General features: G+C 50.7%; 1 protein-coding gene and 3 non-coding genes across 4 annotated transcripts; 3 read left to right on the plus strand and 1 right to left on the minus strand.

Annotated features, from left to right (window-relative positions):
* Positions 1–1,471: 1,471 nt before the first annotated feature.
* On the minus strand, positions 1,472–26,707 carry LOC122368739 (neurexin-4-like). The gene is made up of 24 exons (XM_043342958.1): positions 26,473–26,707; positions 25,163–25,252; positions 22,473–22,669; positions 20,098–20,239; positions 19,618–19,711; positions 19,251–19,360; positions 17,931–18,097; positions 17,442–17,603; positions 16,959–17,120; positions 16,414–16,630; positions 15,735–15,832; positions 15,206–15,365; positions 14,645–14,781; positions 14,192–14,299; positions 13,748–13,991; positions 13,198–13,344; positions 9,658–9,831; positions 9,034–9,252; positions 8,346–8,624; positions 7,981–8,160; positions 7,046–7,179; positions 6,204–6,414; positions 4,970–5,107; positions 1,472–3,463 (listed from the first exon to the last, which is right to left on the minus strand). Exons 1-24 carry the CDS (start codon positions 26,543–26,545, stop codon positions 3,273–3,275), a joined length of 3,834 nt encoding a protein of 1,277 aa, XP_043198893.1. The 5' UTR covers positions 26,546–26,707; the 3' UTR covers positions 1,472–3,272.
* Trnae-cuc lies at positions 8,737–8,808 on the plus strand. Its single transcript has one exon. It is a non-coding gene; the product is annotated as a tRNA-Glu (tRNA).
* Trnae-cuc lies at positions 9,469–9,540 on the plus strand. Its single transcript has one exon. It is a non-coding gene; the product is annotated as a tRNA-Glu (tRNA).
* Positions 12,918–12,989, plus strand: Trnae-cuc. The gene has a single exon. It is a non-coding gene; the product is annotated as a tRNA-Glu (tRNA).
* Positions 26,708–26,964: the final 257 nt, after the last annotated feature.

The following is a 26,964-nucleotide window of genomic DNA, read 5'->3' on the forward strand; positions in this document are numbered from 1 at the left end:
TCCGAGCACCACGGGAGGGTCGCTCAGAGTCGCCAGCCATGACTCACCGAGCGCCGAGTCGATTCTGCGAGTCATAAGCCGGAGTCTGAGTCACCGTCTGAAGACTCGCCCCGGCAACTGGTCGGTCGGATGAAGCCCTGAGCTGAGCAGCTGTCGCGTCGAGCAGTCATGGGTGGACACTGGGCAGCTGTTTTGCCGGGCGGTAGTCAACAGTAGACCAGCCAACAACCAGCTGTGTCTTGTCTGCCACCAGCCAGGCCATCGGCAAGCGTCTCCGAAGCACACGTTGGAGTCTTCCAGACGTTAGCAGGATGTGTCTCGCCGATGCTGGCGTCACCCCGCCCTCGCCGCCTGCCACGCACTCCGCGAGCCGCCGATACTGCAGAGCGCGAATGGAGCCGGGCGGCGACCGGCCGACGATGGTGACGTCATCAGGCACACTGGCTGAGTCACCGCCGGGCGCCGACGCCTCCGCGGCCGCATTGTCAATTGTGTGCGGGTGTGGGTAGGTGTTGGGGTGTGAAGGGGAGGGGGACAGGGGTACAGGTGGTACGACACTTCGACATGCTTAGGTAGTCTAGACCTAGCTTGCAGTGGCCGTCTAAAACTTTTTTCCTCAGCCTCGAAACAATCGTGTGAGGTAATAACGAGTAGGTAAGTAGGCAAATTCATTTCTAACTTATGTATTGGTATGATAATATAAACTAGAGGAGTACGAATGTCATTAGAGCAATCCTGAGTGACCATGAATAAGAGTGGCCGTGATGGGCACCTACTGCGCCCAGTCGCATCGGTCCCGCCCCTGAAAATTCGGACAGCCTAAAGGACCGGACGCAGCACTGCGGCCAGCATACCATCAGCACACTAACCAGTGAGCCGGAACCGGCCTCACCCCCCCCCCCCTCACCTCCCGACCCCAGGTAAACCTATACCTTCCACCCGGCCGAGAACCGCGAAAACAACCCGGCCGACCGACCGACCGGCCGGCGGTTTCAAATGCTGCGTCCCCTCCCCGCTCAGGGTCCTTCCATTACCACCGGTGACCCTCCCCCTCCCCGTCCCACAGAGTGCCCGGCACACACAGTCACAGCACCTGCCGTTACCGCGGCTCCGACCGAACAAAGCCAGCCTGTGCAAATACGGCGACAGGGGCCCTGGAACGTTCCGTCAGTACCCACGTGAAGTCTGTAACTTGGTCTGTAAATGTTACGACCACTGTTTGACTGTTTTGTGGTCGGAGGCCTCTCTTCAGCTTAGTTTTGTACTGCATGACAATTGAGCATTCGAGGAGAACGGATGCCTCATCAGATTATCTAATTAGCCGTAGAGATAAGGATGGTCTCATGATTCACATTAATTATTTATAGACATTCGTATCAAGGACCACAGAGATTCATTTGGTCATTAATTTCACAACGGCCTTCAAACCATGCAGTATGCTGAATGACCCACGATTCACCATACACGCGGATCAACAGGTGACACTTTATTGACATATGAACGACGCATTTGTTTTATTCAGAAGTTACTGCACCTCCGTCTAGATCTATTTAGCTGCCTAGGCGAATCTAATTAGCTGCCATATCGTGCAATCGTAACAATAAACGTCATTAATTTCACACTTCACCGGTTCGACCCTAAAGAGCTAAATTCTGCCTTCCAAATAGTTGCGTAACAAATTCCATCGCCTCAACCAGTTCGTTAGTGTCTGTAAAAAGTCGTCTCCAAATAGGTACGCCTCGCATGCATGTGGCACTTCACAAGCTTCCAAACGCTATCTGCCGGCACGCTGGAAGAACTACTCTCAGCAGGAGACACTATACCGAACACTAGAGCACTACCAGAGACACTGTAGTGCGACGGGCGACCCCAGACGCACTAAAGAACGCCGTACTAGTGGGAACACTATTCCTATCAGACTTCTACCCAATACAGGCCGATGGAGAAAGATGATAGAACTTGATGACAGAGCTACAGCGAACACGATTACGTCAATTGTCTAAGGCGTGGTTGTTGGAACGTCGCTCATTGACAGCGAGACTCCACATGATTGAAGCAACAGCTCACATCTCTGCTTGTCACTCGGCGTCACAAAACACACATACGAGGACAAGTCTTATTGTCAATGTTACAGGCCACACAGGTCCACCATATTCCACCGCACGCTATTCCAGAAAACACTGGAACCGGGTCAGTGCACCCAAGAAGGTACTTTTTGGAGAACAAGTTGCCTTAATTGTTCGCAAAAAATGCTTTTTCTTCTTCAGTTCGTGAACGTTTATGTGATGGGAATACCTATTGATTTTGTACAATTTTCTGAGATTCTTCTCTTGGCACTATAAAATTCTAAATCGTTCTGATGCCATTCCTCAAGTTCCACCCGGCCCTCACCGCCAATGGTTCCCCGTCTGGCAGTTTTGGGGATATCTGGCGCGATGCAAGCGACAGGAAGGCAGCCTTAGAAGTATTGCAGACCCGCGGGGTGGGTCACTTTGTAATCTGATGGAAATGGAGTGACGCTAGTGATCGAGCCCAACAGGCAACAAGCGCACACACTCTTACACTCACGGTGAAATAAGGCAATTGAACACACAGACAGACATGCAACAGTTCACGATGTGAACAGAAAACTGTTCAAGTCTTACAATTAAACACATAGTGTGGGATGAAAATAAAAGTGTAACATAACGTGTAAATATGTGTGAGATAAGCAAGTGTCGCGTGCGTGCGTACAATAGATCACACTGCGGGAACGGAGGCGGTCGTACGAGCAGGACGGAAAGGTACATCACTTATCCACGCAACCGAACAGGGCGAAACGACGGAACACGCGGAAGCATTGACACCATACAAACTCAGAAATTACAGGTCAGATCCATAGCAGACCGAGCTTTAGAGGCGGTATACCGGCCGTGTGATTGAGTCCATCATCTTATAGATCGAGGCCTTGATCGACGTAATACGACTGTGCATTCTTCAGATCTCGAGCCAATCTCTCACTAATCTTACAACAGTCACTTAAAGCAAGCTTTGTTCTTTGCTTATTGTAACCACGATCGACAACACTAACCGCACCAATCAATATGCACTTCATAAAGTGTTCTTCACGCCACACTCATGCTACCACTTCTCCATTTTTCTCCAACGTCCCTCTCACTCTTCCATAAACGCAGAAGCATCAACCTTCCCAAACCAATCCCAAACGTCTCTCTCGCGAACGTAGTCCTCAGGTGACTCTTGACGAAGACCCCCTAAGCGTCCTCGAAGCGACCCTAGATGAAGAACTCCTTCATCTTCTCCACGTGGTGGCCGGTGCGTCCCTGTGTAACAGCGTCATCCGCGTCCTCGGCGCCGTCAGCACCCGAGTCCTCGCGCGTCAGGTAGTCGCCCTTGTGGCGGTTGGCGTAGCGCGCGATGAGGACACCCATGATGATCAGGGCGATCAGAACGACAGCCAGCACTCCTGTAAGAGGAAGGGGCGCGGAGGTGAGTGTTCGGGTGTGAAGACTGAAGAGTCACGGTATAATGGAAACGAAAGGCATTGTGAATTGGTGACGAGAAATGAAGTTCCCACATTGAGATTTCCAATGCAGGTGCTAAAATGATAATGATAGCAAATAAATAAACGGTTTAGTTATAACAGAATGAGATAATGTTTTTACTCTCATCTTTCAGGCTCTATAAAGTTACTCCCATACGAATGTGGAATAAACGGGATTTTCTTCAACGCATATCTACAGGGTGGGGCAGCATAATCGGGAATGCTTTTTGGGCTCTGATCATGAGTAGGCATGGCATTATTTTTATAAATTATATTATGGCAATGAAACGCCCAAAAGTTGTGCATCATCTGACATGACTACATCCATGAGCATGCAACTTCCTGGAAAAGAGCAGCAAAATAGTTCGACGGTGCTCCAAGTGCTTTGCGCGCGCCCATAGACACTAATGTTAAACAAGTAAAACAAGAACATTTTGTTTAAAACCCTGCAATTCCACGTAAAGGTTGCTGGGCAGGTCAACGTGTTATCACGGACGATAAGGATTGTGTGGGGATACTTAGGACAACAGGTTAACGTAATCGTCGTAAAATAACTCTTAGCAGAGGACATACAAGATGACTCACTTGAATATAAGGAAGAAGCACTTGAGCATATTAAAAAGAAACAATGTTCAAAACTTCAGCGACAAAAAATCTTATCACCGACTGGAATACGATAAAAAAGAATGGCATGCCATATAGGGGATTGTATCGAGAATATTCCAGCGGTCATGCAAAGTAAACATCCTGTTGGGGTGATGGACCTATGGGTGGTCTTCAAGGGAGGTGCACGTGGTGCACCCTACTTCATCGAGCCCGGATAAAATGAGCACCTCTGGTAAATACAACCGCACTCTGGCAGACTCACGTGGAGCCGTCGGAAGAGAGGATCACTGACGGTCCAAATCACGTCTTACGAGGACTCTGTCCGTGCTGGTACTGCAGTGAGGACGACATGTTATTGTGTAGGGCACCTCCACCTGAGATGAACCAAAAACTTCTGGTCCTTCAACTCCGCCGATTTAAATCCGACCAAATTCTTTACATGGAGCGTTTTTTGGTAGAAGTTTAATGAACAACTTATCATCAGTAAAAACAGTCTTCAGTGCAAGGTACGAAGCTGATGGGCGATCATGGACAAGCAGGAGGTTGCACGTGCATGCGCGTGCTTTTGGACCCGCCTTGAGAAGGTCATCGACGCCGAGGGCGGTCAAATAGGATGAGGGATAGGTAAAAGGTGACCGATTGATAGGATGTTGCTAAAATAGTGCTTGGAGCTATATTTTTAGATTCATGACCAAATAATCCCGTTTGATATTTATTCCCGATTATGCTGCCCCACCCTGTAATTCAAGACCCTCATCTCTCCGTCCCCAATCTCATCTCCCATCCCACTCCACACCTCCTTCCCTCCCCCTCTCCCCTCACCCCCGAGCACGGCGGCGTTGATGTCGTTGTAGAGCGAGCTGACGATGTCCTCGTCGACCTCAGGTGGCGGCCGGGTCTCGGTCTGTTCCTCCGGGTGACGCACCGGCTCGATACCGCAGTAATCCTCGTGGATCGTCGCTGTCGACGGGCGACGGGAGAGGGAGCGTGAGGGGGAGACAAGATGCGTGTCCTACCGCCTCGGTCAGAATTCGTGGGTCGTCGCTGTACAGGGACCCGCAGTTGCTACTGTACAGCGACCCTGAGTAAATTGTCCCAGCACCCTCACAGGGAACAACGATAAGCTGTCAGAGGGTACTCACAGGAAACCTCAGCTGCTCTTGTACAGGGACCAGCAGTCGATATCAATGTTATCGGTTGTTACTGGACAGGACAGACGGTTAGACTTGGGGTTCGTGTACAGTAGCAACTGCTGGTCCCCGTACCCATATGAGAGGGTGAGGGAGGAAGGGACGGGTGTCTAAAATCGTTGGGATTGGTGATTGTCATTGTCGATAGCGGAGGGGAAGAGCGGAGGCGGGCAGGGGGATAAACATGTGTCTAAAATCGTCGGAATTCATGACCTACCACAGCTATCGACAGGGGGAGGAGGCAGGCAGATAGGTGTCAAAGATCGCTGGATTTCGTGAATTACCACTGTCGACAGGAGAGGGTCTGTGAGGGAACGGACGGGGACGGGAGGCTGTCAGGATGCGTCGAGGTTCGACTGTCGCGGAGATTAGATGCCAAACATGTCAGGCACACGGCGGGGGTCCATACGAACTGAGCGGCAGCGGCCCTAGTGGTGAAAGATGAGACGACACAGGGGGTATACAAAGGTCCACGGAAGTCTGTTCCGCATACCGGGGGAGCCAGACCGGCGCTCGGGTGTCGGGTGGCGGTCCATGTGTGTGGTGGAGCGTTGGAATGAGGACTGAAAACTGAGGACCGAAAAATTATTTATTTATTTGTGGAAAATAAGCTATACATACTACATAGTGCAACTTTCTTTCATCTTTACTAATTACAGTGATTCCTACATTACCTGTAATAACGCGCACTGCGCATAAGCTGAGGCGACTCCTATTCCACCTTGTTAACTTTTACTTCGCGTTCCCGAATGACTCACTATTCCCACTCTCCCTTCTCCCACCCCTCCCTTCATTATCCCATTGTCCCACCTTCTCGGTCACAAGGGGTCACCTCTCACCACTCTACCTTCTCCCCATCCTCTCACCTGTGTTTCCCCACACATTAGACGGTCGATTCTCCTGGAACATGAGCTTCAACGGGTACAGATCATCGAACTCCACTCGACTGATGCAGCCAACGAAACCCTCCAGCATCGATTCGTTCTTGCCGATGTACATGTACTGAATGTTGTCGAATTGTACGTCGGCAGAGGGGTTCACGTAGAAAGTCTCGCTGTACGGTGGGTAGTCATCCACCTGGGAACGGACAGATAACACAGTCAGATGTCGGAAAAGGGAACAGAATATATAACACGAAAATCTATAATCATTGAGCAGATACTTCCTTTGTTTGATCGCGGCATCTTCAAAAAACTAGCCCGATAACCACACTTTACGGTGACGGGTCAACCATAGTTTCCAAACTGCGGGGACGAGTTGGGACAATGACCCTTCTTATCAATTATCAGCCCACGTTTGATGAATGTCAACTGCCTCTCCAAATGGGGACGCATGTTAATTCATCTTCGCTCGATCAACACATATAACAAAAACATCCACATTCCATACACAATACATTCGACATACCATAGCCTATTGGAATAGCCGCGGAGCCGCTTCCTCAACTTACATAATACATTCATTCTTTGTCTTTCACCAGAGTTCCACCGTGCTACCGCACCTCATTAGCAATCAGGGTCGTCTGTCCCACATCAGGGAAAACACTCGGCAGTGTTGACATCAGCTAATCACGACATGCTAAACAATCGATCTCCCATTCCAATGAGCCGGGCGCGATCAATATAAGCTTATGGCGGGTTCGTACGACCGGGCATAAGGTCTCTTATGTAGACCCCACACAATCGTTGGTAAATGAGCTCAGACTCGCCTGTATCTGTAGAGTTGCCCCGCCGTTGAGTCGACGGATGTGAACGTCGTGGAACTGACCCTCGTTGAAGATCTTGTCCGGGTAGACCACGTCGCGTCGTTCGAAACCAAAGTCGAACACGACTCGAATGTGACCTGGGGGAGGGTGAAGAGCAAGGGTGAATAGGTGGGAATAACACTGGTGACACGCCAGTATTGTCGGCATGTGATTTGAACAAGTGTTCTCACTGGAAGGGCAACTATCCATTGAGTTGTCTGTCCAGTGTGTATGGGATTTCGTAAGCTCAACATATCTTTTACTTCGATTTGCATTTAGGGCTTATGCAATGAACTGAATAAGGGAATGTCACGTTACGCTATAGGAAACCAATCGACAATGAAAGCATCGCATAAGCAATCGACAGTGAAAGCACCACATATGCACGAAGTTAGCACTGGACGTGTCCCAGGTCTTATGTAAGCTGCGGATCGAATTCAGACCACGCGATCGGCGCCACCCGCGGCCTGGTTGGTTGTCGCAGGGCGGGCTGGGCAAGGTGTCACATGTCCGCTATACTCAGTGTCAGTTGACACCCCGGTTCGGTGCTAAATGACATCATCGGCTGACGGTGGGCGACACGGCTCTCATAGCTCGGATGACATGCATTACGATTACTTCATAATAGCGAGTTTCATTCGTGAATGACAGGCGAAACGGAGGATAGCTTCCGCATGCGTGGTGCAAACAAATGTTTTGCAAAGTTGTATTCTGAGATTGAGCTTGAACAAACTTACCCACACAGTTATACGCTATAGCATCTGCCCCATTGATTCTTTCAGCACGAGTTTCCACGTGAAATCATCCAAGCAATGACAGCCAGTACCAACTAATAACATACAGCTTCAATGTCCCACCCCACCGCACTCCCCCCTTCCTCCCCGCCATCCGTTCCTTACCGCTGTTGGAGACCATGATGGTCATGTACTCCTTGGTGATGTTGGAAACCAGGCCGAGCAGGAAGCCCGACGGACTGGTAGTCGTGAAGCCGACGCGGATGTACTCGGCGATGGTGGACTTGTAGCTGCCCTCCAGCTCGTACTTGATCATGTAGCTGCGCGTCATACTCACGCCGATCTCTGAAAACGAGGGCCCAGGTAAGAACTGTGATATTGACAGGAATCCAATTTTCAGCGTAAGCGAAAATATTTAGTTAACAAAGAAGCCGAGCGAAGCCTCAGGCGATTCCTTGGTACACCAGGGTGGGCACTATGCCAGCAGCTGCAACACAACAAGGAAAACCGACCCTCCCTCGGTCACGTACCGTCTGCGCAGATGGGCCCCTTGAAGGCCGTCCAGCGGCAGTTGCACTCGTAGTCCGAGTAGCCCTCAATGCAGGTGCCGTTGTTCAGACACGGGGAGCTGGCGCACTTGCCCTGACAGCCCACAGAGACGCCGTACAGCGGGCCAAGGTAGATGTTTCGGTGGTGCACTGTGGACCACATTCCCCGCTCCACGAGGTACTTGAGGTTCTGCAGCTGCCCGTTGACCAGGAAGGCGCGCATGCAGCCCACGAAGCCGTTCCGGTACTGGGTGGTGGCACCTGGCAGGGTGAAGCGAGGGGAGACATCGTAAGGTAGGTTGTGACGTAGTTCCAAAGGATCAAGAAGCAGGTCTCACGGTTCTGCCACGCTTATCGGGCCGCCATCACCAACTCCCGCATGGTCTAGTGGCTAGGATACACGGCTCTCACCCGTGAGGCCCGGGTTCGATTCCCGGTGCGGGAACACATTTTCTCGCCTTAAATTTCTCTCGCCTTACAGCCCACGAACACTGGAGCGGAGCCATTAGCTAACGCACTCAACCTTCAGCGTTCAAAAAATGGCTGAGATCATAATTCAACTATTACACACCAAAGACAATTTATTGTCCCAGCAATCACCATTGCCATTGACCAATGACCAATGACCAATGACCATCCTTAGACCCCAACCGGCCATCCCCACACTCACCGACTACCAGTTTCGAAGTCAGTCTCATGGAGCGCACGGGTCCGCGTGGCTCGGACACCTCCTTCCGGAGCGAGTTGTCCACCAGGAGGCGGCCCTGTTTGCGGTTCCTCTCCACCAGCACCGAGTGCCAGGTGTCGTCATTGAGGCGGCTGCTGACCTCGACCGTGGCGCTGAGAGGTACCGAGCCGGCCCGGTACTCCAGCTGAATCGCGTTTCCTCCTGAAGCGGGAAGTTGATGGGCGTCAGAAGGGTCCATGGATGTGTGATGATTGTGTCATTTTGACCTCGGATGAGGGCTAGCAGCAAGGTATGAGAACCGCGAATGAAGGTGAGAGGCAGGAGAGGCATGTCAAATACACAAGATATTGACGTCAAACTGGCAATGTTCCGCGGACCCCAATTTCCGGCAAGATGTGCGGCAGGCCATCGTTCATCTCCCGCATGGTCTAGTGGCTAGGATACACGGCTCTCACCCGTGAGGCCCGGGTTCGATTCCCGGTGCGGGAACACCTTTTCTCCCACAGACAACCCTACACAAACATCTCGAAACGCTACCATTTAACACATATCTGACGCAATTCGCCCCCTACCCCCATACGCCACACGCCGAAAATCGCTCCCTACCTTTCATGGAGACCTTGAGGTAATCTCCGTTGTCTCCCTCGATGTGGAAGAACGTTCCCGACTCCTTGGTGGTGCGGAACTCGAAGTAGACGTCGCCGCTGTAGCCCATTTCGAAGGGAGGCAGGTCGATGGTGGCATCCGCCAGCCGGAACGTCACCGTGTTGTCGAAGATGGCTGCCGGAGGAAGAGGCGGCTTCAGATACGAGCAACTCGGAAGGGATGACACAAGCCAATCATGCGCTTTGAATCTAATGACTAAAAAAAAAAACGCTCCCATGGATTAGTTTCATCATGTGAGTCTAAGGTCTTACGGCTTTCAGAGCACACGCCGTCTGAAAGTGTCGAGCGGAAGGCTTCGGTTAGGAACTTGGCTGCCCTCGGGAAGTTGCGGGAAGTTGCGCCGGGGTACGTGAATCAGCTCACATTCACCAAACACATCGAAAAAGTGACGAAAAGGATGGCACAACGCCGACGCTGCCAGACGGCGCTGGCGGGTCGCTCGTACGGCAGCGACAGGTCCACATTGAAGACGGCAAACACCGGCTACATCCGCAGGCCGCAGTGTGGCCGACCACTGAGCGGCGGTCTACTCCTCTCACGCTACACTCTCGCCGCGGGCCAGCCTCGAGGCGGAGCAGCACAAATGCGCCCGGGTGATCACCGGTTGCATCCGCCTCACGAAAGCCGACGCGCTCAGCACCGAAACTGGCCTCCCCGCTAGCGGTGAGGAAAAGAACTCGCAACCAGAGAACGGGGACGTTTCGCCCGACTTCCCCCCCCCCCCCCGACGATCCTGCCCCAAAGTCCTGGCAGAGCGACGAGCCCGACCACGGCTGAAGCACAGGGCACATGAAGTGTGGCAACAAGCCTGCACCCAATCAAGGACTCAAGCTCAGCCTCCCTCAGATGAAGCCACAGCACTGCCCTTCAAACCGCGTTTCCGGCGGGTCGGCCAGTGGTAGGCCGATGAGGCGGGCCTGACAGAACTCACTCGAGAACCGCTGGTGCCGGTTCCAGAGCGGCCGTCATGGACTTCGAAGGTTGCGCCGGCCAATGGCCGAGACTCAGCTGCACAACAGCCGTCCAAACACTTAACAGTCAAAGACCCAAAAACCATGGCCGTAACTGACTCAGAGCTGAAGCAGCCTCACTCCTTTGGCATCAGACAATGCCAGCGGTGAATGCTGATTTATCTTCGGCCGGGGTTCAATATACGAGTAGGGTGGTCACTGGTTTACACCGTGTCCAGGCGGAACGACTGCTGCATCGTTGACCTGGTCGGTAGCAGCTCGACGGCCAGTGGCGCAACAGACAGCTGTTGCCGGTATCCCGGGGCAGCACCTTGGAGGGCATCCATCATACCACACCAGGGTCTCCACCTCCGTCCCTCTTGGCCTGCCGTCCTGACAAGCCACGCCCGTGCGGCCGGGGCGCTCTTCGATACACACACAACTACAACACTTGGCAGCCCGCCGTGCGGAAGCCACCCGTCGATGATCCACTGGACAAGACGCCAGGAAGCCACTCGGGCCTTTCTCTTGCCGATCCGCAACAGATCTAGGGAACAACAGCAACAGAACCAAGAACAAGACATCCCCATTCCCCAACATATGGACCGACCGACCGACCGACTGGAGCGCGGGAGTTTCTTCCCGAAGCACCGGAGTCTCTTCCCCGGTGCATTTTCCCAAGACAAGTGCAAACCCTGGCGAGCTCAGTCTCCCCGGAACTGCGGAAGGAGGATGAGGACGGTTGGCTCAGCTTCCTCTTCGCAATCGCTGTTCTGGATGGGCCACTCATCAATTTTATCTACATTTTACTACAAGACCAGATGACTTGACGACGCTCCCTCTGTCCTGGTAACAGTCCGCATTCGGACTCTACCAACATCGCTGCCCCGAATCTTATGGTGCCCTTGTGGCTGACGCTCTGGCACGACCATCTCTTAGGAGGCGGTTCGCGTCGGCGCGGCTTAGCCATGACTAGCTACGCCTGCTACCTCTGTGCCGACCGAGGTTGACAACGTTGGCGAGGGGTGAGGCTGTTGGTTTTGCTGCGAGCCCCCTGCCCCTGCCCTGCCCATCACCGCCGTGGCAAACTTCCCTAACCGAAGCGCCACATCACACCTGCCTTGACCCTTCCCACTGGGTCACCGAACCACGGCAACTACCGTACACAGGCTCTCCACAGTGTCTGGGCACCCCAATCTGGCTTTCCTCCGCTAAGGGGCTTCAAGATCGAGTACCGGCGGTACCCTACGGTATGCTGCGCTACAACCCTGAGAGCTGGGGGTCTGTGGCCTGCCTGGCGTTCCGCGGATTGCAGCTGCACCAACTATCCAGCCGTTCACCCGAGGAGCTTAGTCCATCGACCGTCGGGGACCAGCGCAAGGCCATAGCCGTCTTCCAGCAGTCCCGCCGGCATGAGGTACTTCGGCCTTTTAGAGGGTGGGCGACAGGAACTTGGCCGCCCGGTTTAGGAGGAACCCCCTAGCGAGACGCCCTTACGAGGGCGTCTCGGTAGGGTAGATTGCCTGGCCGTCCGGTTTAGGAGGAACCCCATAACGAGACGCCCTTACGAGGGTAGATTGGACAGCTGGATCAAGTCCTCCACTTAATAGTGTAGGCTTCTTGAACACAGTATACCAAGCATCCGACACCATCCTTGACAAACAAAACCATCAAGCAACGCCCGAGATAGTTTGATCACACGTATTTCATTGACAAAATGCTTTCAAGTGCATGCAGCCCACGAATCCGTTCTGGTACACTCGGGGGCAGATTGATGTTCCACCACTCCCTACCCATCGGGCTCCCATGGATCAGCAGTGGCTGCTGCCAGTGTTGCCTGCCCTCAGCACTGCTCAGCACTGCCTGCCAATGCCAGTGCTGCCAGTCCTGCCACTGACAGCAGCCAGTGCGGGAGCCATGGGAGCCCGATGGGTAGGGAGTAGTGGAACATCAATCTGCCCCCGAGTGTACTAGGTGGTGCCAGCTGGCAGGATGAAGCGCAGGGGGACATCGTAAGGTAAGTATACTCTGTTCCGTTTCAAGCTTGCAGCCGAAGTGCCCTGCTGAAAGCAGTTCGTGATTTCTGTATATACAGCTCTTACATTTTAAGACGCAAATTCTTGAGCGGAGGAGCGCTGCCGAAGAAACTCCGACTGCAAGCTTGATATGGAACAGACTAGTGACATAGTCCCAAAGGTGCAAGAAACAGGTTTCACGAGTCTATCAGGCTTCTCGGACCGCCCCCACATCTCCCGCATGGTCTAGTGGCTAGGATACACGGCTCTCACCCGTGAGGCCCGGGTTCGATTCCCGGTGCGGGAACACGTTTTGACCTGTCTGCCAACCTCCCTCCATTCATCCTGCATTGCACCGACCCACTTGCGCCACATTTTCTTCCAAAGTTGAACCTGTAGTTCAATTAATATCATGGCAGACATAAGGGCCTATTATGGAGTCACATTTTCCCGCCAAGCTCAAATACTTCAAACCCAAAAGATAGCCAGAGACTAGGTCTCCTCTCCCTGCTTACCATCTCCCTCGCAGATGAGGCTGCCGACGCGGTAGATGCCGCGCTTCTCGTCTCCGGGGGAACCGGTGTCCCCAAACCGCAGCTGGCGCACCGGCAGATCCTGTTTGAACATCAGGTCACCGCCGTCGGACGTCTCCAGCTCCAGACCTGACAGGTGACAGCGGCCGTCAGGTTAGCGCCTAGAGGTTGTCAGGTCATAGCAGGTCAGGTCACAGCAGGTCAGGGCATGACAGGTCAGGTCAGGAGTAATATTGGACGGTGGATAAGGTCAGGGGCAATGGAAAGTCGGTATAAGCCTGGTAGATCATATGGCGGAGCCCGGGAGAGGGTGTTAGGGGAAAGGCTGGTCAGTGCACGTGGTCAGGGTAGGAAAGAGAGACAGCGAAAAACAAGCCTATCGGTATGCAGTATTCACCTCTGAAACAGTGGAGGATGTTCCGCCGTCAACCTTTTCAAACAGATCAATCAAAATCTCAAACAGCGAACCTACTCTCCCACCCCACATCCCGCTCTCGACCCCTCGTCTGTCTCCCAGTCATCCCCCGCTCACCGGCGTCGCAGTTGCAGTCCTTGGTGCGGTCGATGCAGGTGCCCTGTATGCCGCAGGCGCACTTCCGGCTGCCGGGCTGAGAGCCGCCCCAGTAGTCCATGATCTCATTGTTGCGGGACACCCACCACGAGAACGGCTCGAACGGTTCCTCGGGCCGGACGGGAGTGTTGAGCAGCCGCGACCGGCGGCACGCGTAAAACAGCTCTTGTTTGCACGTCAGAGAGCCGTTGATGAGCCTCTCAATCTGTAGAGGGGCCAGCGGAGGGGGTATGTTAGAGGATATACTTGCTACGCTAGATACATACGCTTAATGTAACGCTTCCTCTTCAGGATGGAAACCACGACACTGTATAACAACATGGCGAACCTACTCACCCAGGCGTTGCCTTACTTCTCCGAGCCCCACTTCTCACAACAACGATGCCACTGTGGCTCATCACGCACCTGTTTCATGTTGGCCTCGTATTTGAAGTCCTGCACGTAGCTGCCGCGCCGCTCAAAGCCGTCCACCAGCTGATCACCGGGCACGTTGTGCTCCAGATGAGTCTCCACCTGATGGAACAGTCACAGTCATAGATACAGTCACATTCACAGTCACAAGTGACGATCACACACAGTCGAGAGCAACTTATCGTCAGTTAAATTAAAACAGCCACGGTCATAGCGATAAGCGAGGTATATCTGAACGGCAAACTGTCACATAAAACACAACACACGCCAAGACAGCCCCAGCCTCACTAAGTACCGGGCTTCTCGCCCGCCCTTCTAGTCCTGGGTCTGATACAAAATCAACCACTGAATGTCAAGAGCCAGGGTTTAGAGGTAGGCTCTCTCCTCGCACCCTGTGTAACCCAGTGCCACATCTCCAACTATGTGACCCAGCCGCTCGTTACTGACCTGTCCCTCGGGAGTGAGTACACAGGTGACGGGGAAGGCGGCCAGCGGTCCCGAGCCGTCCACATCCAGCTGAATCAGCTCCCGCCGCCCGCCGCGGCTGATCATAAAGTGCTGCGCGCACGATATCGGGTTCGTGGCTGCGGGCAGAATCACAGAGCAGGGGAGGGAGAGGTTAGAGCATGGTAAGATCAGCTGTAGCGGTTTAAGCCCGAGGCAGGACTACAGTCAGCATGATAACATGATCTATCTAGAACCATTATCATAGACTACACTTCATTGTCTTTACGGGAGGAGACATTATACAAAGAACTGCAAAACAAGACAGTATAAGAAAATGAATTGAGTGATCAAATAGGGATATTTTAGGAAACATCACTTTACTTTACGTCCTGGATATAGGTGATAAATATCAAACTTAACGCACACGAATTACGAGGTCACAATTTTCTAACGGGATCCCATTATAGATCCTAGTGCCTCGCCACTGTCTACTGGTCAATATATTCGCATTCTACCCAAGGCACAAATTTAAAAGCAACCCTCGCAATAGCTCCTACTCACTGGTACGGCAGACGGATCCCGCGTAGCCAGTCTTGCGGCAGTCACAGAAGAACTCCCGTGAATTCTGCGTACAGACGCCCTCGTGCTCGCACGGGTTCGGGTTGCATCGGTCCTCCATTTGACATCCGTCTATCACGATGTATCGCTCGTTGAATTTGTTCTGAAACAAATAAGGCGGTCAAGATGGGCAGATATGTAGAAGTGGTTGGATCGGTTGGCCGAAGGGAGACGTCTACTGCAGTGCATCGGGTTGCTTGGCGTGTTTGGGTATATTTTGCAGATTCCAATGCACTTCTATTTACTTTCACCACGTTGGCTGCATTGTTGAAGTTCCAAAGCTCACAATATCACAATGAACAAACCCTAGTAAGCCCAAATTCAGCCAGCCCTCGTGGCCCAATGAAGAGAATAAAAGCACCAAATAACGCGTTACGACGCCCTGATATAGCCCCGCTATTAGAGCAATTGTAACAGCTGCAGTGACTGCACTGGAGTCTCTTTGTCCAGACAGCCGCACTGATTACCGTACCTGCGGTCCCAGATTGAGAGGGCTCTGGTTGTTGCCTCCGGCCGCCAGGCTGCGCATACAGCCCAGGTAGCCGGGGTTCTCAATACCCGGCAGTCCGCCTGCGAAGGGGAGGGATGTATGGTCACTCGGTCTCGGAGCTCACACATTTTGGTTGAGAGGTTAGTCGGAAAGTACATTGTTGACTTCCCCTGTAAGACAGTTGTGATGAATAAAAAAGATGCGCCCAATCAAGCATTGCGGCCGCGAAGACGCTGTTTCGGCACGTTACGTGACCTTTGAGCAGACAATATGGAACAAGTCATCAATCAGCGACTCGGCTAACTACATTTCCGTCTTCCGATAATGATGTCTAAATGCGCCAAGACATACAGCCCATTGGCCGACAGCTAAACGAGCATTCTGTCCATAGCAACCAGGCACAGCATACCTCAACACCAGGGGCAAAAAAGAAGAAGGATAGATCATCCAGAAGGTATAAAAGAGCCAACAGCCAACGGCAAACAAACTATTTTCCGTCCCGTTCACAAACCCCACTAGCCATGCGCGAACACTCGCCTCTTGAATTCCATACATAAGCACCCCACCTACATAAAAACTGTCTTATTCCATCCCTCCCTATCCACCTCCAAGCCCACATCCACAAACAATCTACCTCCCTTCTCCCCCACCCTCTACGCACCTGCGAACAGGTAGTCGACTCCGGTAGAGAACGTCATCAGCCTTTGGGTGTACATGGGGTACCCGTCTATGACGGTGACGGCACTGTTTTCAGCCAGCGCGACGGTTGCCGAGTGCCAGCGGCCGTCGTTGTAGGTCGCCTCGAACGGATCGAGGACGACAGAGTCGATCTCGCGGGTGGAGATCTCCACCTTGAACCGGCCGTCCTCCAGGAAGATCTGTCCGAGGGGAGATGAGACGGTTGGCGTGTAGACAGAACGGAGAGCTGTTCGGTGAATGACCGCGGGTGTGTTCAAATGAAGGTGGCCAGAAAAGTCAATGATGATAAAACAGAAATGGTTGCCTGCGTGCTGATAAGAAAGAGGCGCGTTTTTAACATTCAGTTTTGGATATAACTGATTAGCAAACTTCCTCGTGAAACCCACCTCTCGACAGGCAAACACCTATTGACGGACTCCATCCTCAAAACGTAATACAAAGTAGAAATCGGCCACCCCATCAAAGGTGCCAGAAACTGTATCCACTACTGCGAAGGGACATTCTCACCTTGACATAACCTCGAGTGAGGAAGTTGTGGTAGGCCAGCATGCCGTCCTCCTCGTATGTCCGGAACTCGAACGAAATGTTGAGCGTCGTCTGACCCTCGTTGCCTGTGACCTTGACGAACGCCGTTCGGTCCAGGAAGGTCATTGGTACCGTGTGCACCGCCTGTGAAGGCAACATGTTAGAACCACGTGCACAGCCAGCGTGATCAGTAACGTATACAGCGCCTAAGGGAAAAGCACGTTAAGTACAACATTCTAACGCTGCTGTCGCAATAATTACCTGTCACAAGATCACGTCTGTTTATTCTTTTCTTATCAATTCTTTTATCTTTTTAGTCCTTGTGAAAGAAAGAACCACGCTTAGGGCAGTTATCGATCCCAGGATTTTCCCGAAAACACACACCCTACATTTCACTTCACTACCACCCTAACACTCACAGCTCCTGCCACACGATAACCCCTCCTCTACCGCACGTTCACTGACCGGGCAGTTGAACTCTCCGCCATGGTTGGTGTAGTCGCGGTGACGCTCGCGCACCTCCCCGATGAAGTTGGTGCTGTTGACGTACAGGTTCTCGATACAGCCGCTGAAGTTGCTGGGACTGACGATACCCTTTTGGATGTACGGCACGCCACCCAGGTAGAACTGTGAAGATGGGGAGGGGGGACGGTGCGAGTCAGTCAGTACAGGTGAGACCGGCGGGGGACAATGACGTGATATTTATGAGGCGGCAGATTCATGCATGATGCGCAATAATTGATTTTCAATGCCCGGAACCTCCCAACGGTGAGCAGATACAGAACTTATAACAAAACATGATGAAAAGAGACTAGACGAGCAAAACAACGGCTTTAACTCCGCAGAAAACAGCAGAAACCCAACAGGAGTTACACACCTCGTTGCCAGCCTCTTAAGTCTTCCAATCCCTTCCTAAACTCCTTCTTACTGCCTGTCCCCATTCTCCTACCCTACCTTAGCGTTGAGGTCGAGCTTGCGGAAGACGCCGTTGACCTCCCGGGCGACCTCCACTCTATCGACGCTGAGGTTGACCATGCGCTCGGTTCTCTCCACCTTGACATCATGCCACAGATGGTCGTCGAGCAGGGAGCCCACGGAGAGGGTGGTCATCTGACGCGAGCCTGGGGAGAGGAAGGTCAGTAAAAGGCGGGGTAGGGTGAAATTGGATCGAAACGGAGTGTGAGGTACGGTAAGGTATGGGCAAAGATAAGACGGAAGGCAGGCCGGATACTTTTGGATACATATTAAAAATGTGATAAGACGCGACGCGATAAGTGAGACGTGACGTGATAGGATAAATCACAGGGCATACGAGCCAAAACAAATAAACCATTAGCCTGGGTTGTCCTATACGTCCAAGTATCATGAAAGCTGACATGAAGGTACGGCAGAAAAGACCATAACACTATTAAATACCATTAGGCTGTACGAGTGAAACACCCCGAACCAAGATTTGATAAGTGAATGATACGAATGCGGGATAAATGGTATTTCCCGCTGCGCGACAATAGAGCGAGCCAGGAACAGGAAACTCGGGTCGGGCACATATTTGGGGAGGGCTACCAACTGCGTAGAAAGGCAGCGTAGCGCGCTAATGTAATGCCCGGCGCCTGCTTAATACGGCAAATTACGTAACGGTGCACGCGACCATCGGGGTGAAAACTACAAAGGATCCTTCAAACTGTCTTCAAAGAAACGGCGTTTCAAAGTTCGCAATGGATTACAACGTCGGGTGTTTTATATAAAACATTTTTAAACTTCAAGCACATTAAAATCTCCACAACCAGAAGCATACAAAATACAAATTGATTAAAAAGAAAGATGTGCTTTCACAAAGGATGGTATCATGTTCAAAGCGTTAAATGCAAAGAAAGAAATGCATCATTCGCCCAGCTAGTTTAATTTAACCCATTCTAGCAGCACTACGCACTTATCGTTGATCGTTCCCTCAGTTTTCCAACACCGTCAGTTCCAAACCAGCCCCAGACTCTCCCGTCACACACGACTCTTCCCCCTTAAAAACCTCCCTCGGTCCCAGACTCTCCATCCATCCACTGCCAACCGTCACTCTACCCCAATCTCCTTTTCCTCCTCTATGTAGACACCCACTCCACCCCGGCGCTCCTTCCTTTCAAACTTTAAATAATCCAGCATTGACTCTACCTCCAAGCCAAGCCTTCCTCCATCCCTGACCCTCCCTTCACCTCTGACAGTCCCGTCATCCCACCATCTCCCTCCCTTGACCCCGTTTCCGTCACCCTCCATTGATCGTACCGAGGTCAATGTCCAGTCGCAGCTTGTTCTCCACCAGCTGGATGGCGAAGATGTCCCCCTGGGCGCCGTGGCTGTACATGAGCACGCCGTTTGGATGGGACGTCCGGAACCTGAGGCAGTTACAGTGGAGGTTAGATGTGGTACGGAGGCGATGTGGAATACGCACTACTCCTCGGGTTGAGCCACTGGGAAAGGTGAATTTAAAATGAGTGGAGAAAGATGACGTGACAAGGCTGCAAAAGAATGTTCACTTTCAGGCGACTATGCAGGCTAATATCTGACTGAGTTCATCGGGCAGTAGCACCATTCATAAAGCGCGACAAAGGACCCATGTACAGCGAAACTGGCCAGTTCCCGGTATACTAACCTGAAGTTGAACCGATCGTAGAGCGAATGGACCTGGTTCCGAACCAGGCTCTTCTCGACGAACGCACTGCCGTTGAAGGACATCGTGATACCCGCTGAAAGGAGACCAAAGGACACTTTAATGGCATGGCGATATAATATGATCCCTAGGTAGGTCTGCGTCAACAGAATTGACCGTTACTCAGAACACGCACTAACACATCGGTAATTGTCGGAGAAGAAAATTTCTACGTTACAGGGGATTGAAATATAATAACTTTACATACGGTTAACAAATTCCGTAGATAAGGAAAATAAGCACGTGAGAGCAGTGAGTAGGCTTTACGTAATACCTGATACATAATACTAGATCACTGTGCAGCAAGCAAAGCAAGTTGATAAAACATCATGATCTGTTTCCATTTCTTCACGATCCCAGACACATCCCACCACCCAAAAGAATATTCCATCAAAATTCCACCAATCCCCAGCAACTTCTTACAGAAGGCGCATCCGTAGAGCTCCAGGCGCAGCGACATGCGGTCCTGCCACCTGGTGGGCCGAATTCGAACGAACTGCGCCACGATCGGCGTCTCGAAGCGGTTCTCCACGACGTCGTCTCCATTCACGTTGCCATTGAACTCCTGCAATGGCGTTATATCAGTGCTGGCGCGGCGGTTACTGTGGTTTACAGCAGTACTTGCTTTACGTGAATACGTTTGTTTGCATTATAGTATCCAGCAATAAACACCATACAAAACTGAAAACTGACTAGTACTCATGAATGTTTATTTTTAGCATTTTTCATAACTACAAATCGATCACACAAGGAGCGAAGCAAAAAAGTTTCAATATAGAATCTAACACAATTAGGCAAAAGCAAAGAGAAAAACACGTCAACCATTCACAGAAAAACGACCAATTTAATTATCAATGTATCACACAAACCAAGGAAACCAACAAACACAAACGTAACTGTCCACGAAAGCGTGCACATTATACCGCCGGTGTGGCGTGTGGCTGCTTCATCCATCCTCAAAGCTGCTTGGGATTTGTCACAGATAATAACCAAACAGCAAACTGCAAACGACAAATGGAACAAGCGCACAACACGAAAGAAAATGAGCGGCCAGCAGTGGGCTGAGCCGTCACCGGGCAGCGTGCTCGTAGGCGGATCAATAGCAGGCTTGGCTCTCCACCTGCAGACAAAAACAGAAAACACACGGGGTGAACGCGAAACTGAAACAACCCGCCCGGCGCTACTCCAGTCCTCTCTGCGTGGAGGTCTGTAAAACAAAGCACGAGAAAACACCAAACATGCAGATCAACGTGAACGTGTAATACTCGTAGAAGCGGACCGACGGGCGACGACACGACATAAACATCCACATAGCATCACGGAGTGCCGACATTAGGACCGCGTATAGCAACCAATGAACAACAAAACCAAACCAAATTGAAACCAAAGCTTTCAGCCACGCCAAACCAACAAAACATCAAGCCGACAGGTCATCAGGCGTAGCCCTTCTGTGACCATTGACGACAAACATCCACACGTTGCCCCTGACCTCTGCCTGGCCAATTTCCGTACGGTACGGTCGAAAGGCGCGACCATCCAGAGAGTGTTCGACGCCGAATCTCTTGACGAAGTTGTTGGAGCGGGGATAACCCTGGGTGGCCACACGGGTGATGCGAAAGGTGTCCCCTAGGTCCACAGTGAAGTACTGCTTGTTGTTGGACATGCTGGGCATCCACGCTCTATCACCTGGTGAGTTGTGAGGACACCACGCGAGTCAGATGAGGTTTGAGGAATTCCGAGTAAAGGGAATTGAATATGAGGCTCCAGAGGATACGGATCGATGGTGTTACACTATGTCTGGAAATGTCACCAAAAGGTTATCTGTAATTAAGGAATTTTGTCAGCTAACATCATAACCGACGGTGTTCCAAAGTGGCCATTACCGACTATTCGAACAGAAGTCCGGGCTGCAAATGGGCGATAAAATGGGACGACGAGGGAATCCTATCAGGGTTATTATACTAGTTATCAAGCGTCGGGCGTGGGCCGGGGCGCCGTCATAGGTGTGTGTGTGTGTGGGGGGGGAAGGGCTGACTGAGTGGAGCTGCCGGCAGTTCGGTCCGAGAACAGCAGAAAAAGTCGGCGGCGTAACACTTCTTACATTGCTGCAACGCCACACAGGAACGCAGCCCAGTCTGACACGCAGAAAGGCTGCGAGCGGCGACTGGCGCGGCGCCGAAAACAATGGTCGAGAATGTCTGTGGAGTATAGAGTCCGAACCAAAGTCCGAGACACTGAACCGTGCAAACTCGGGGCATGCGGAAATAGAGTGACCTCACCTTCGGGTGAACACTGAAAGCGTGCGGCTCGTCAGCGATGAGGCTGGGAGTTGGAAAACGACCAACACAGTAACGCACAAACGCAGCCTTACCATTGTCAGAGCATCTGCTTGGAGGGCAATGAATGACGCCGGAAAAGGTGAATGACGACGACCTGCTTCGTAAGGTAATACGAGTACCTGTAGCTCCCTTGAACCGACGTATTCTTGGCCGTGAGAGTAGCATCTGATGACTGGTCGCTATGGCACCACTCACTACCGTTTCTTAACTGAACAAAACCTAGTAATTATCCAGTCTCAACTATCCTCCGCGGTTCCACGAGATCATCACCTGAACACGCCTTCCCGTCGTTTCTGAGCGTTCTGACCACAAACGGTCCGCATCCCTCACTTATCATTCGACACAGACGAGAGAGGAGTACACATCACCTGAAAACACATGTAAAACGACGTCGTCAGATGAACGAGTTCCTCTCGTTCGGTCCGTCATCCTTCGTGCTCCGTGTCCGGTGCCTCTTACCCATGCGCCGCCGTGCGGGCCGCGGTAGTCCATGAAGTCTCTGCCGTTGAAGCCGTACGCGAGGCTATACTGCCTCACCCACTGTTCCGAGGCGCTGCGACCCTGGGTCTCGATCCGCGTGATCCGGTACACGTCGTTCAGGTCGACGGTCAGACTCTGGCCGACGTTCGAGATGCGAGCCGTCCACGCGCCGTCGCCTGGGCGAGGAGATGGGCAAGTACACAGCGCGTGCAGGGGAGGGTGGAAACACCCGAGGCACATGCGGGGCAGACGACAGACAGACACAAAACACACAAAACATTTACAGCGTGCAAGGGTGGACACTAGAGATGTCAATCAGATACCAACTTTTTGGTATACCGATACCAAACCGATACCAACTTGGTATTTGGTATTTCAATCGTAACGTGTTTGGTATTTTGTTGGTATCATGAACCCTCACTAATATATAAGAGGCTAAGAAATCGGTATAATGTTGGTATTTCCCTCATTTTCCCAAGTTGGTTTGGTTTCGGTATTTCCCCCACGGTTTTGGTTGGTATTTGGTTTGGTATCGGTATTCCGATTTTCCGCAATTGACACCACTAGTGGACACGGTGAGCATGGGGACTGGAAGACATGGAGAAAAAGCGGAAATGAATCGATTTGTTGTCGCTTTTGAGCTAGGGAAGTCAGGGGGAGAGCCCTTGTAGTGTTGACGGCTCTCGATTTTCTGATGAAAGGTACTCACGTGCTAGGCAGTGATTGAATTAAAGTAGTTACATAAACAGTGGCTACGGCTTCGTACCCTTTCCACCTTCACCGGCAAGTCACGGCAAGGTAAACAAACGAACGTTCAACTATCAAAAGATAAACGGCAAGCTGCAACGATCGCAGAACAAAATTCAAAGAACTGCAAACTGAAGTTGGCATGCCACCAGCAGAAACTCGGCAAATATTACACAGAACACCCATCAGGTATGCATGGGGCGAGCGTAAGTTCGCAAAACAAACATTGCACCAGTGACCGTGCAATCCGCTCGGAACCTGACCCAGAATACAAACAGTGACTCGTGCTCGTGGCAATACAATTGAACCCAGAGTCATTGAATTATGGAAGCACCAAGCACACAGTGCACAGGCACAGAGCTTGTGCTCGTGATCACGGTAAAATATGTAATTATAACAGTCAGGGATTACCGCATTACACGAGTCTTTGGCATGGAGTAGTCTATTTAACAGTTATCGGGAACTGATAAAAAGGCTGGATGAAATGTTCCTCACAGGAACAGAATATGAATTGGAGACAAATATTTATCTTATAATAATTTGAAAGGGCATGATATGGAAATTACGGAGTGAACTAAAAGATTAACTTAAACGATAAATAAAATAAAAATAAAAATGCGTGTACACATGCAGCACACACACACACACACACACACACACAACGATAAAAAACCCTTCTCAACAGACGGCGGGAGAGGAAAAAACCGGTTGGTGGCATTAGCAGAACAGGATATATGACTAACGAGCACACATATGGTAAAACACGGGATTAAGGCGAGCCCCGGCCTGTGAGAGATGCGTGAGGCGAGATCCGAGGGACGTCCAGACATAGGACCTTCGGTTTGTGGTAGGTATGCTCGACGTTAAGTTACCACACATAGGTAACGCATCTCTGGCGACCTTCCATGACGTCAGGTCCCTAGTTACATGATTGTAAAGTTAATACAATCGTCAAATCGGTCTACTTAAAAATAGGAAACTAACCATTCAAAAGTTTCATTTTATCATCACTTTCCAAAAAGGCCTGACATCTACCTTTTTGCAAACCCTTCTACTGCCAAAATATCTGAGCTACCCCCCATGGAGTGCATGGGGCCCATCCCTAGCGCTCGATCCAGCGCTGTCGGCGGGCGGTTCAGATCCCATCTCGGACCGTCCCGCCGTGCCTGGTACGCGCTCCGTCCAGTCGGTACCGGGCCGCTCCGGTGCCAATTAGAGCGGGCTGTGACAGCTCGCCCGACGGCCGGCGCGGCCAGCCCCGGCGCGGCGCGTGCTAATCAATAGTGCTGGAGCCCGCGTCACCCGACCTATGACCCGACGGACGACGGCGCGGAGACAGCACCGGTGTCCACCGGGACCGGGGATACCGGAGGGGCGCTGGGTAGGGTAGGGGAGTCACGCTGGGTATGCACACACAGCGGTCAGGGATTGGAGACAAGCAGATGTCAGCACATTCATGCTATGGGCTTTGGAGATTTGGAAAATATCTGTCAGTAGTCATCGTGGGATGCCTGATTAAATTAGCTAACAATGGTATATCAGAAGTCAGAACACTTAAAATTAGCTGATAATTGCTAAAGGAAGTAAAACAAACGAATGCCTGAAATGGCTAAGAGAGCTGTGGCTCATGTTCACATGCTTATATAAGCAGCAAAAAGACACATTACAAGCACATTCAGTAATTGCATTTCTGCATTTCAATGCAGGTTATGTAACACCATTTGCCTGTTCATAAAGTGTCATTATTTTGATGAAATTTTGAAGGCAGCAATTATAATCACACCTATCATGTAACTTAAATGGCTAGTTGGTCTTGTGTTTGTGTTACACTGAACAATTAACATAAGGAGATCATGTATTTATCCTTAGACAGAGGAAAGTCATAGGCAAATTCAGGGGACCTCCAGAAGATAATTACTCACCATTCAGTCTGGCATACTTGGCTTCCTTGCCTCTGAGCTCTGAGGTCGCTGAAAGCTCAGCTCCCTCCATCAGAGGGTTATTGCACAAATCTGAAACAAATCATATCATATGAGCTACAAACCAATGTTTTACCAACATAATACAAAACCAATGTATTGAATTAGCTACAAAACATTGGTGAATCAATGAGGGGATACAGAACAGCTTTTAACTTTCAAGATTTAATGACAGCACAATCCTCAGTTGATTGAGGCTCACTTAAAAATAGTTGTTCCAACAAATTACTGTGAAATATTGATAAGTGTCTTTCATGAAGTCAGTAAGTTCCCAGGCTACACTAATCACACTAATTGCAGATCTTACAAATCTTAGCAGGAAGTTACATTAGCCAAAGTAGTTTCAGCTCTTTTAAATCTTGGGTAGCCAAGCCAATAATGTGACTTTAAAATGCTTTCATGGGATTTAGAATACCTGATTTCATATCTCAAAGTGAATATCAGGCCAAGGCACTTTTATTCCAGCTATTATGTTAACCAAAAATTTAAATGTACCAAATACCTATGCACCATGACAAGTTTTGACCAATTCAATCTAATTCTAGTACCTATTTTAGCTTTTAGGCCACAAAGTGTTCAACTTCTCAGCCTGGCTATACCACAAATCCAAATGTGTGCAACTGCATTTGTGTTCTATATTTTCCACAACTCTGTAACCTGCAAAAGTATGAGCACATACCTACAATAAAAAGGCTGGACACTGTACTCAACATATCTGGCTGGCACTTCAACTAATCAGCAGTGAGAGACTTGGTGGCCAAAGCACAAAGGAACTAACTGATCCTTAGCATGTACAGAGGTAGACACAGCACCAGTCAGACATACCTACTTACTTGTACTTATGCTTATAAATTACAGAATTCTGAAGGGCCACTTTGCCTCACTCAAGGCTCCAGTCATATAGAGCTTGTTGCAGTGCAGTGTCCTGACTCAGTTGTTAGCATGATTTGCATATTTCAAGTGTGCCCAGTGTCCCATATCAGGGATTGTGGCACAAAACATTGTGGTAACCAGCAGATAAAAGCGGCAGCCAGCAATGTCATATTCTGAATGAATCAGTATACCGCCCTTAGCCATCACACTTTGACTTCTACGTCAGCATCTACCACCCATACAAGGTGGGTTACCTCTAAACTACATAGGTATGTCCTTCAAATATACATGATACCTAGTGAACTGGTTGTTATTACCCGACAAAAGTTATGTAAGTTAAAACAGTACCTACCCAATATAGGTATACACTACCTACTCACCTGAATGACATCCATTGATGATGATAATCAGGAGAAATGATGCTAGAGGCTGCCTAAACATTGTAAGAAACATAACAATAAGGCAGAACGATAGCCTGTTCTCTATTCAAAAGTTATTTGTGGCCCTGTGCATCAGCAAGTTGAAGACATCTTGAACAAAACCTCCGTTGCAAGGGATCATTCAAGGCCAACGTCGTCTGGTCTGTAGACTTGATTTCAGACACCAATCAATTCAAAAATCAGTCGGGGAAACTGTGGTCAAATCTTCCATTTTTAGAAAGCCTTCCATTTTTGGAAGGATTTTCTATATATGGGTACGCACCTTCCAAAAATGGGTACGCTGACGACGTCATCGTACCCAAATATAGAAAATGTTGCGCATATGTTGGAACTTACCGATTTCCGCCGAACATGAGGCAAATGCGACTATCGCCCCTGGTCGCTTTCTATTCGCCATAGTGAAGTGTCCATAATCTAGCGTGGATGCCTAAA

The sequence above is a fragment of the Amphibalanus amphitrite genome, unplaced genomic scaffold (genome assembly GCF_019059575.1).
Source record: "Amphibalanus amphitrite isolate SeventyFive unplaced genomic scaffold, NRLGWU_Aamphi_draft 000972F_arrow, whole genome shotgun sequence".
Lineage (NCBI taxonomy): Eukaryota > Metazoa > Arthropoda > Thecostraca > Balanomorpha > Balanidae > Amphibalanus > Amphibalanus amphitrite.